This window comes from Macrobrachium nipponense, chromosome 10 (genome assembly GCF_015104395.2).
Source record: "Macrobrachium nipponense isolate FS-2020 chromosome 10, ASM1510439v2, whole genome shotgun sequence".
In the NCBI taxonomy this organism is placed as follows: domain Eukaryota; kingdom Metazoa; phylum Arthropoda; class Malacostraca; order Decapoda; family Palaemonidae; genus Macrobrachium; species Macrobrachium nipponense.
The window spans coordinates 29619936-29632590 of NC_087204.1; the positions used below are offsets into that span (position 1 = coordinate 29619936).

A 12655-nucleotide genomic window follows, 5' to 3' on the forward strand; every position below is an offset into this window, starting at 1 on the left:
ATGAGAGGTTTTTTCAAGGTAAATGACAATAGTCATGGCTAAGACATAGAATTGCTGCAGATCGTGTTAGGGAATGAGGAAACTGTCCTCTTCCGATACCTCTGTGAACCACATAGCGAGGTTTTTTCTTCACTTTCAGAGGGAAGAATCACCTATGTATATATCTGCTATCAAAGAACGCAGTTAAAGGCCATACTCTGTCTCTACAAAGGGAATTAGAGATAACAGAGGATTAAGATCTTCGGGATCTTATACGATACCGCAATACGACAAGAGTAGGATATCATGTACTTCGAATGGGATTTTTTTTTTTTTTTGTTTTTTTGTGTGTGGCCACAGATTCCGTGTTCCGACAAAATGGAACTGCTCCTCATCTGACTTCTTTGAGGAAGTTTATGAAGGAATTCTTTGTTTCTCTTAGCCCTAAACGACCAAGAAGACAAGTGAATTTTTTGTGCATTGGAATCTCGCATCAGATTCAATGGAGACTCGGCAATGGGTTCTTGCCAGCATAGTATGTCGGGCAAAAGAAATAAATCCCTCTATTCCTGACGCAACGCTTTCAGAGAGAAGTTTAGTTGCCCAGGCAGGGTACTTACATTTTCATCTACAGAAGAAGATATGGTTTAAACGTTTGCCTACAGAGTCTTCCGGGTGCGATGAGGGCTCAAAATGCTTCTCAGAAGGTATTCAGAAGGATACAATAAGAGCTAGAAATCAGGGTTCCGCCCAATTTCAGCTCAGTCTCTCCTCCCTTCGACTTCCAGACTCCTTCCCTTCCTTCGGGCAAGGATAGGGAAGATTCTGCAACGAGGAACCTCATCAACATGTAAGAAGAGATCTCGTTAGCAAAAGAAGTGTTCACGAAGGATCCTCCTCGGAGGAAGACTCTTCTCTCGTGTTGTTAGATATCCTGTCGTCTACTGGGTGTAGCTGACTAAAATCACCTCCCATGGCCAGGGGCCAAAAGCTCAAAGGGGAAGAATTTCTTCCACCCTTCTCCAGTCTCCTGATAAACATATGGTTGTTCAGGACTCTCGGACAATGTAGCGCCAGCCAAGCGCCAAATGCCAATACAGGCGAAAAACGCCAGAGGCGGACAGTTCCACGGAACTCTGTCATGGTCGGATACTGAGAAGGAGCGGGCCTCCAACCTGGCGCAAATGCGCCAGAGGCGAACAAATCGGACAGATATAAGAGTGTCCGATGTGGACATCGTCAGACAGCCTAGAGACTCTTCCAAGCTCGAAGCTCCAGCAAGTGTGGAGGAGCCAAGCCAGGCGCGAGGTGCCAGCCAGGCTCTAGGAGCCAGCCAGGCTCTAGGAGCCAGCCGGCTCTAGGAGCCAGGCCTAGGCTCTAGAGCAGGAGCCAGGCTCTAGGAGCCAGCCAGGCTCTAGGAGCCAGCCAGGCTCTAGGAGCCAGCCAGGCTCTAGGAGCCAGCCAGGCTAGGAGCCAGCCCAGGCTCTAGGAGCCAGCCAGGATCTAGGAGCCAGCCAGGCTCTAGAACCCGCCAGCCAGGCGCCATCCAGGTGCCAGGCTCCTTCAAGGCTAGGCTCCAGTCAGGATTGAGGATCCATCCAGACGCAAGGCTTCTTCCAGTAAAGAGAAACCTAAAGCTCTGTCATGTAAGAGGGCTAGTCCCCATTGATATGATACAGTAAGGCTCTGCCATGTAAGTGGGTCAGCCCCCATTGGCACGATCCGAGAAGGCTCTGTCGTGTAAGCGGGCTAGCCCCCATTGACATGATCCAGAAGGGTTTGTCAGTCATAGGTCCCTACCTCGCTGAAACTCTTGAGGCATGCAGACTCATAGACAGTAATCATGAAGTCTTCTGCCAGGCTCCAGGTGCCTTCCAGGCGCAAGGCACCAGCCAGACGCAAGGCTCCAGCCAGGCGCGAGGCGCTAGCCAGGAAGGAGGAGCCAATCAGGCACCAGCCAGGCGCGAGGCGCCAGCCAGGCGCAAGGCGCCATCTAGGCGCGAGGCTCCAGCCAGGCTCTAGGCGCCATTCAGGCGCAAGGCTCCAGCCAGGCGCGAGGCGCTAGACAGGCGCTAGGCGCCTGCCAAGCGCTAGCCAGGCTCCCGGCTTCACCCAGAAGAGATCTATATCAAAGAACGCCCTGGCCTTCTTTGAGACATTGTGATCTCCTAAGCACTTGATAAGTGCATTGATGATTCCTTCAAACAGCTGAGAATTAAAAGCGCATGAAGTGCGAGCTTTTCCGAATTCTTGTTCTTTCCCTAACAATATGTCATAAGGACATATTAGCTGTCACATACGGGAGATGCAACTCTGTGTTGACTAACCATTATCCGAAGGATGTCAAGATAACCTTCGAGGGATCCTTCTCTCTTGGTTGATACGGGTCTGCGGATACATTGCTGGGATAGGGAGCAGATACTGATCCTTAACTAGTGAGTTAAATTTTATTTAACGTCGTGTTTTTCATACATTCAACTTACCTGTCAGATATATACATAGCTATCGACTCCGTCGTCCCCGACAGAAATTCGAATTTCGCGGCACACGCTACAGGTAGGTCAGGTGATCTACCTGCCTGCCGCTGGGTGGCAGGACTAGGAACTATCCCCGTTTTCTAATCAGATTCTCTCTGTCGCTGGGAAGGTAAACATATGTTTGCTTTCCCTCCTGATTTGATTTTCGTGTTTCATCGCCATCGATCTTCTGGGCCGACTTTTACAGGGAAGTACTGGATCGGTGGTTTGGCATACGTTTTTAATAACTTTTTAATAACTTTTTATGAATTAACTTCGAAGTTTTCGAAGAATAGAGTATGTGTAACTACGAAGTTTCGGTAGACAATTACATAGTTTGCAAGAAAGGGAAATATAAATATTTATTCTTGATAAAGGGTAAATAAATGTTAGAATTTGATTGAGGAAAATAAGGTAACTTCCTATTTGAGGAAGTCAGAAAACATAGAACTAGATATGCTTTCTTTAGAAGCTTTAATAGCCCTCGTTCTGACAAGCAGTTAGAATATTAACAGTACTAGTAGTGTTGTTTCCTCATCACCTTCTTACTTCACAGAAACTACAAATTCATTTGCAATTTGAAGATAAAGGAATGTAGCTCTAGATACGAGCTATTATAAGGTAAGAAGTGATTATAGTGTTCCCCATTGCAATAGAGGGTGCGTCTGATCGGCTCTGTCTCGCTCCCAGGCCTAGACCTCTTCCAAGCTCACAGGCCCAGAGGAGAAGGAATGTCGAAAGCCTTACGGAGGTTATGGAGAATCCCCACCGATCAGGCGTCCCCTCGGCAGGTTCTGTAGAACGTCCCAGACTGCCAGGGATAGCCATTGGAAAGGCATCCTAATTCAATGTGTTCCCCTTTTTATTATCGTCTTGACGAATAAGGAGTAGAAACATTCAACGGCGTAGATTAAATGAAGATGCAAGATAATCTCGTCTGGCTATCGGAACCTCAGAAGAGACGGAGAAAGAAGAAGTATATGAAAATATATCTATTCTGAGAAGAACGAATTAGATATTAAAGAATATTTGTTGATTGAATGATTATATGGATCTCGTTTAGTGAGTACACATGTATATAACTTTTAAGCTTCTAGCTCCTTGGGCATGAAGCTCCGGTAACGAGGCTCAATGCGCCTAAAGCGTCTGAAACAAGGCGCAAAGCGCCTGAAACGAGGCGCAAAGCACCTGAAGGGCCTGAATATGGGCGCAAAGCGCCTGAAAGACTATGAACCAGGATCTTTATCGGAAATGGAAGTCCTTCTCATTCAGAAGAAAGGGAGGGCTATGTAGAAAATGGAAGTATTGTCGAATTCTAAGCAAGAACAAATGTACAAGAGATCGGAACCTTCCGCACACAGAACCTTCCGCACAAGCGGAATCTTCCAGAAGGCGGAAGATTCCAGATTCGAATAACCTTCCAGACGTACAGAACTTTTCAGGCGAGGATCGCCTTTCACATGCTCGGAACTTTCCAACAAGAAAACTTTCCAAGGGCGATACGTCTTCTAGGATCCAGGAGTAGTCTGATCACGATACTCCTCCCAGGCGCCAGGAGTATTCGGAACGCGATACTCCTGCCAAGCACCAGGAGTATTCCGACGAGCACGATACTCCTACCAGGCGCCAGGAGTATTCGAAAGGCGCCAGGAGTATTCCGATCACGATACTCCTCCTAGGAAAGCGATACTTCTGCTAGGCGCCAGGAGTATTCCGAGGTTGAGGAGTATTCCGTTCGCGATACTCCTCCCAGGCGCCAGGAGTATTCTAGGCAAGATACTCCTGCTTAGCGCCAGACACTTTCTCCTACAAGAAGAGCCTGACAACCGCCGAGAGTCCTCCAGGCGAAAGGTGAAAGACATTCGAGGCTTCTCCTGATAGGGACGGGAGTTGTCGCGCAGGCGGCCGTTGCCCTTGTCAGGATCGTCTTAATGCAATAAAGGCAAGAGCAAGTTCGGCTTTTTCCAGGCAGGGACTCAAGATGTAGCACAGGCTGCCGTAGCCCTTGTCAGGTTAGAGTCGGTACTGCGAATAGCCCTTCACCTTTCGAAAGGAAGCGCTCTCCTCCGGTTGCTCAATCTTGTCCCAAATTGAGGAATGGAAGATAGAGCAGAATTGTGAGAATTAGTTCAGTATTAGTAAGAGGATATTAAAATCATCCTCCTTCTGAAAAAGATTGCAACCAACCATTTACAGAAAGAGGGGCAATCGTTTGGAAGTTGAACAAGATTCGTACGAGCTCTCATTCATTGATTAGAGGCTCTTCCAGATAAGAAAGGCGTAAAATACGGACTTATCTCCAAGATAATAAAAGCTGGAGAGATTCTCTTCGATCCTCGGTTGTCATTTGCAATATCTTTCGACTAATACTCATTCGGGATTATTGACGAAATGAACGAAGAGAGTAAGATTTCTATTCTTTCTCTGCATGTCGGAAAGGAAAGAGTGTCGTAGAAGGCTTGCTGTATATGACTACTGAATGACAAGTCATATACGCATACCATAGTTGCCTTTCTGGTTCGCTACGGAATTGTCTATATCCTTACAGGATTTTCCTAGTAAAGACTTCGCTTAAAAGGTTTGTTACGACAATACCTATTCAGCCTCGGTATTTAACAAAGGTTGTTTGCCTAAAATTTGCATTATTGAGAGCTTTCTTAGACTCGAGAATAATTTTATTATATCCATTCATTGAAGGGAGTAACTGGCAACTCAGAATGAATGCAGCCAGGCAGTGAACGACACGGCTGTAATTGTGAGCCAATCTAGTACCATCCGGTTCTCGGTCGTGAACGGTTGGTTACATCTTTCTCTCCTAAGGGATCGAATGCTTCACCGTATATTCCCCATACAATCAGGGACTTAACCACGAATTGAGGGGATTTTTTTTTTTAGGCAAACATGAATAACATCGTATTCGTTTTGCTAAGGATATCTCTCTGCCTCGGCGAGGAAAGAATGTAGTAGGAAATTCACCTTAAGATAACGATACGCTTAAGCCTTATGCACACACCGTGGTTAATTACAGCGTTCCTACTATCCTTACAAGAGTTTCCTAGATGAATGCTATTTACCACAATGTGATAGGATTATAAAGAATTTTAATTCGGCAGAGCACGATTTAACATTCATTGGAAAGAGTTGTCAGACCCTGCGGAAAATATTCACAAATATCTTCGCAAGGCAGAAGATGAACGACCTTCTTATAGATTGCTTCCTTTTCCTCGAAACAAGAGAGGTAGCAAGATACGCCATCTTTAAATTAAATAGGGGAATAAACTTTAGTTTTTTTTTTTTTTTTTTCCCCTAGTTGTATATATTCTTAACACATATTAAAATAAATGGGCGTCTAAGGAAGAAGATGAATGCATCATTTTGGCAATAAAAGGTTGGATTCACAGAAGTCACGTTCTTCTTTCAGCATGTGTCGGAAGGTTTTTCTAAGAGAGTAGAGATTTGATCGGAATCTATTATAAATATTGGACCTGAAAAACCTATTCACTCTGAGTCTGTCTGCGTGCAGACTGACCAGAAGTAAATATGAATGAGAGGATTTTTCAAGGGAAGCTTGATAATTCCTTTAAATATGTTAAAGACATAGAGTTGCTGCAGATCGTGCTAGATAGAAAGGGGAAACTGTCCTCTTCCGATACCTCTGTGAACCACATAATGGTTTTCTTCCCTTTCAGAGGGAAGAATCACCTTGGTAATTTATGCTATCAATGAACACAGTGAAAAGATATATTCTGTCTAGACAAAGAATATTAGAGATAGTAGAGAATTAAGATCTTCGGGATCTTATACAATACCTCTATACGATAAGAGTAAGAGATCTTATACTTAGAATGGGATCCTAATTTGGGCCTCAGATTCCGTGTTCCGACAAGATGGAACTGCTCCTAATCAAATGTTTCTCTTGGTCCTAAACGATCAAAAGGACAAGTGAAATTTTGGGCTTTAGAATCTGGAATCAAATTCTATGACGACTCGGCAATGGGTTCTGGCCAGCATAGTATGTTTGGCAAGAGAACTAAAGCCTTTTATTCCTGGATCAACGCTTTCAGATAGAGGTTTCGTTGTCCGGGTAATGTAGTGACATTGTCATCTACAGAAGAAGAAAAGGTTTAAACGTTTACTGACAGAGTCTTTGGAACGCGAGAAGGGCTCAAACTACTTCCCAAAAGGTTCAGAGAGATACATTCAAGAGCTAGAAATCAACCAATTTCAGCTCAGAATCTCTTTAAATTCCAAGCTCCTTCCCTTCCTTCGGGCAAGGATAGGGAAGCTTCTGCAACGAGAAAACTCATCAACATGTAGGAGGAGAACTCGTTAGCAACGGAAGTATGCAATAAGGATCCTCCTCGGAGGAAGACTTGTCTCTTGGACTTTTGAGATTTCCTATTGTCTACTGGATGGAGCTGACTAAATTGTGATGAATGTGCAGGAGCAATTAGCGTCTTTGGTAGGAGTACTTTCTAAAGATCCTACTCGTAAAAAGGATGACAGACTTCTGATTAAGAGATCCAAATACCGATCTCCTGTCGGGCGCGACGAACCCTACAGGGGAGTTGTCGCACAAGCGGCCATCTCTGGGGGGAGCGATGCGTTAGGCAGGCGACGTTGGGGAAAGGAAGTAACTCCTGCCAAGCGTCTGGCGCCAACTAGGAGCCAGGCGCCAAGTAGCCGCAAAGAGCCTGACTTTACTGTAGATCGTTCTAGGCCAAGATCTTCATCTAAGTAACAAGAGCCAACTGGAGAAGAGAGAACTCCTGAGAGGAGTATAGCGCCCGCTAAGCGCAATATACTTGCCATTCGAAAGGCCATTCCAGGAGCGATACTCCTACCAAGCCACAGGAGTATTAGGAACTAGATGCGCCTTCCATAGGTCAGGAGTATTCGGGAAGAGATACTCCTGCCAGGTGCCTTGAGTACTCTGACCTCGATACTCCTCCCAGGAGCCAGGAGTATTCTAGACTTTTTACTCCTACCAGGCGCCAGGAGTATTCGAAGCGCGATGTGCCTACCAAGCGCCAGGAGTATTCTGAGCTTAATACTCCTAACAGGCGCCAGGAGTATTTGGAACGCGATACTCCTGCCAAGCACCAGGAGTATTCCGAGCACGATACTCCTCCCAGGCGCCAGGAGTATTCGGAGAGAGATACTCCTGCCAGGCGCCAGGAGTATTCCGAGGACGAGGAGTATTCCGATCGCGATACTCCTCCCAGGCGCCAGGAGTATTCGAAGCGCGATACTCCTGCCAGGCGCCAGGAGTATTCTGAGCTTAATACTCCTAACAGGCGCCAGGAGTATTCGAAGCGCGATACTCCTGCCAGGTGCCAGGAGTATTCGAAGCGCGATACTCCTGCCAGGCGCCAGGAGTATTCGAAGCACGATACTCCTGTCAGGCGCCAGGAGTATTCGAAGCGCGATACTCCTGCCAGGCGCCAGGAGTATTCTGAGCTTAATACTCCTAACAGGCGCCAGGAGTATTTGGAGCGAGATGCGCCTTCCAGACGGCAGGAGTATTCGAAGAGTTTTACGGCTGTCAGGCGCCAGGAGTATTCTAAACAGGATACTCCTCGCGCCAGCCAGGCGCAAGCCAGGCGCTAGGCTTCATCCAGATGAGATCCAGTTCAAAGAAAGTCCTAGTCTTCTTTGAAACAATGGTGATCTCTAAAGCACTTCATAAGTGACTTGATGATACCTTCAAACAGCTGAGAATTTAAAAAGCTCATGAAGTGCGAGCTTTTGCAAATTCTTGTTCTTTTCGTAACAATATGTCAGGAAGACATATTAGCTTTAACATATGAGAGATGCAACTATGTGTTGACTGCTCATTACACGAAGGACTTCAAGTTAACCTACGAGAGATTCTTCTCTCTTGGTTTATACGTATCAGCGGATACGTTGCTGGGATAAGGAGCCGACACTGATCCTTGAATAATGAGTTGAATTTATTTTAACTCAATGATTTTTATTGGAGGTTGAAAGAGTTTGGGGGATAACTCTCTTTCAATTTAGCGCGAACCCTCATGTTAGGAACAGGTGATCGGGATCGGTGTTGCGCTCCTTAGTTATGCCAATAGGCATAGGCATGTTGTCATATAAGCGGATTAGCACCCATTGACAAATGCCAATTAGGCTCGACCGAGTAAGTGGATAAGACCCCATCGGTAGACCCACAAGAACTCTTGGCCACAGATCACTATCTTGCTAAGGCTCTTGAGACGAAGCAGACTCCTAGGCAATAGCTAGGAAGTCAACCCTTCGTCTAGAAACACAGAGGAACTAAGGTCTATAAATACCTACAACATATGTTGTTTACCTGTCTAGTCAGTAATTAGCTGTCTCTTGCCCTCCACCAAAGGGTGTCAATCAGCTATGTATATATCTGACAGGTAAGTTGAATGTATGAAAATGATATTGTTATGATACAATAAAGTTTCATACATACTTACCTGGCAGATATATACAATTAAAGACCCACCCAGCCTCCCTGCAGGAGACAGGTGGAAGAGAGAATCTGATTAGAAAACGGGGATAGTTCCTAGTCCTGCCACCCAGCGGCAGGCAGGTAGATCACCTGACCTACCTGTAGCGTGTGCCGCGAAATTCGAATTTCTGTCGGGGACGACGGAGTCGATAGCTATGTATATATCTGCCAGGTAAGTATGTATGAAACTTTATTGTATCATAACAATATCATTTTTCTTTGGGTTGTTTGAAAGGAGTTTGTAGATAACTCTTTTCAACAAGCACTAACCCTCGTGTTAGGATCAGGTGATCGGGATCGGTGTTGTGCTCCTTAATTATGCCACTAGGCATAGGCATATTGTCATGTAAGAGGCTCTGTCGAGTAAATGGATAAGACCCCATCGACAGACCCACAAGAACTCTTAGCCATAGGTCACATCCTCGCTGAGGCTCTTGAGGCGAAGCAGATTCCTAGGCATTAGCCATGGAGGCTTCCGCCTGAAGCAAGTAGGAAACGCCAAGGTTTTATTTATTTTATTACCTACAATGTATGTTGTTTACCTGTCTATTCAGTAAATAGTTGTCTCTTTCCCACCACCAAGGGTGTCAATCAGCTAAGTATATATCTGCTGGGTAAGTTCCATGTACAAAAATGATATTGTTAAGATACAATAAAGTTTTGTACATACTTACCTGGCAGATATATACGATTGATGGCCCACCCAACCTCCCCTCAGGAGACAGGTGGAAGAGAAAATCTGGTTCTAGAACGGTAATCGTTCCTATTCCTGCCACCCAGCGGCAGGGGCGGTAGATCACCTGACCTACCTGCAGCGTGTGCCGCGAAATTCGAATTTCTGTCGGGGACGACGGAGTCTATAGCTAAGTATATATCTGCCAGGTAAGTATGTACAAAACTTTATTGTATCTTAACAATATCATTTTTCAACTTAATTCCTCTAGCTTAATCTTTTGTATGTATACTCTGTTCCTTTTGGAGAAAATGTAGTTTTAGTTTCTGGGGAAAAGTTTTGAATGTAACAGTAAGCAATATGAATTACATATAAGGATCAGGTAGATGGAAGCATCCAGGATTAAAGCCATGAAAGTAGAAGGCTGATTGGCAGTGCTTAGGATTTCATATTGAACAGCCTCTAACATTTTTAAGATGAGAATATTTGGAAGGTGAAGACTAGGATTAGTAGATGTAAACTATAAAAGTATATGTTTAAACTGTCAATATACATTGTACTTCAATAATCAATTATTTTTTAGGGCAATAGAAGGTTATGGCAGTAACAGCAAAGGATTTGAGACATCAGCCTTCTTCAAGGCCATATGGGATTTTCTGGTGACCTTCAGTATGTCTCTCTTCATTGGGTCCTTTATGGGTTGCATTACAGCCATTATCACAAAATTCACTCGCCTCAAAGACTTCCCCAACTTGGAAACATCGCTGTTTTTCCTCATGTCTTACTCAACTTTCCTTATGGCTGAAGCAGCTGACTTAACAGGTGAGATTTCTTTTAAAATAGAGTATGTTTTTGTATTTGGAGGAGAATTTCAAATTATCAGTGAATTTAATAAAACTGCAAACCACTAATCCAAGCATTTGTGTAAATGATCTCTATAGTTTTTTTATTTTTTTTGTATGAGTGTACATCAGCTGTATTAGTTTTTATGGAGGTACTGTATTGTCATGATTGTAATAAGATATAATTAATATTTTACATATCACAAAAGTTTTTAATTAACATTTTATGTATTACAAAAGTTTTTTTCCCGGTCATCCTTATGCTAACAAGAACAGTCTAGTGATATAAGTGATTAAATTTTGGCTAAAATTACCTTTTATTTACACAGGAATTGTTGCAGTGCTCTTCTGTGGAATATGTCAAGCGCACTACACTTACAACAACTTATCAGTCGAAAGTCAATTGGCAACTAAAACACTCTTTGATCTCTTTAACTTTCTTTCTGAGAATTTCATTTTCTCCTATATTGGAGTGTCCATGTTTACATTTGACCATCACAAGTGGGATGTTGGCTTCATCTGCATTGCTTTTGTTGCCATAATCGTTGGTCGATTTATGAACATTTATCCACTATCCTTCATACTTAACATTGGACGTCGTCCCAAAATCCCAGTCAACTTCATGAACATGTTGTTTTTCTCAGGTAAGATTCTTCTTTTATCCATACAGGGAGAGGGTATACTTTATCTTCCATTGTTAGCACATGAGTTGTGTAATGCTTTTATATATTAAATAATTTTAACTAATCATAAATTACTTTGTTGATGCTTTTAGTTGCTGCTCAAGGTGCTGTAATACCAATAATGTATGATGGAATAAACACTGAACTTAGTTTTTCATTACCATATTTGCTGACATATGTGTTCTTTTTTTTTCTTTTCACAAATATTTCTAGGAAAATCATCCCCTTGAGCCTTGCCTGATAGTTACCTCATAAAAGGTGCAGTATTAGAAATGAATGTTAACACAATGGCCTGACCTGGTCATCAGCTTAGGCAAAAGCTGCTGCTTTAATTACAGAAAGATGCCAAAATTTTCAGGCTTCAGTTCAGATTAATCTATACTGTAATTGGAAGAGCTTTTAAGATTTGACTAAAGCAGTAATTTTTCCAGTACATGCCTCCAAATTGTAAGAGTTTCTTATATGCCAGCAAGTATAGTAATTACTAGTGATTAACTGTCAAGCCATTAGTATACAGCAAATAAAAGGCTTTTAAGGTTTCTCATATTCATGTACGTGTAATTGGAGTGGGTCATGAATTGGTAACAATCTGGGAAGTTATACTTGAAGATCTGCCGGTGAACCTGATCACCTTGTATTCATATTTTCATAAATTGATTCCTGGTTTTGTATTTTAATAAATTGTTGTTTTGCAGATCCTTTTGCATTTGGTTTAAATTGTTAACCATATAGTACTATCTGCATATAATGTATTTTAGTCAGGGGATTCAGATCTGCTAGTTGCAAGAATTTATGTTCCTTAGTTCATATAAGTGACTACTATGCATGTCTTACTTGCTCCCATTATTATTTTCTTTTCAATCTCCAGATGATCATGTGTAACAACAGGTGTTTAAGTAGTGAAAATAAACATTTGAAATTTTCTTTCATAAGCATATTTGGATAAGTGCTAACACTTCAAACTAGAGCATATGCAGACCTTAAAGTTTCTCATAAACAAATGAAATTTTTACTCTTAGGTTTACGTGGTGCTATTGCGTTTGCTTTGGCAATCCGTAACACGAGCAGTGATTCGAGAAAGGCAATACTCACCACTACGTCTCTTATCGTCATTGTAACTGTTATTCTTTGTGGCGGATTAACTACTCAAGTATTATCATGGCTCGGGATACCGTGAGTAATACCTTTTCATGTAGATTTTTTTTCATTATCTACTCTTGTAATTCTGTATGTAATAGATTTTAGTACTTTTAAATTACATTGCAGCTGTTTTACCTTTTTTTCTGAACAGTAGTATTCTTACCTGCATATTGTGACTATAGTAGTATTTATTTTTACATTATCATTGTGTAAATTTCTTGGTCAAGAAATTCTTTTGATGTGGAAAAGTCAGTTACCAAAAAGGTTGATTATTTATGTATAGTAGTACTTAAATCTTTATATTCTGGTGAATTTTAGTCCAATTCAGT

At 42.8% G+C, this 12655-nt stretch overlaps 2 protein-coding genes across 2 annotated transcripts in view; one reads left to right on the plus strand and one right to left on the minus strand.

The window, feature by feature from the left end:
* Positions 1–12655, minus strand: part of LOC135223531 (sodium/hydrogen exchanger 7-like) — a 155793-nt gene that overhangs the window by 76820 nt on the left and 66318 nt on the right.
* The window catches only part of LOC135223530 (sodium/hydrogen exchanger 6-like), a 68217-nt gene that overhangs the window by 37416 nt on the left and 18146 nt on the right, over positions 1–12655 (plus strand). The window contains 3 exon segments of the mRNA XM_064262007.1: positions 10245–10483; positions 10833–11147; positions 12206–12359. Coding sequence (XP_064118077.1) covers positions 10245–10483; positions 10833–11147; positions 12206–12359 — 708 coding nt within the window.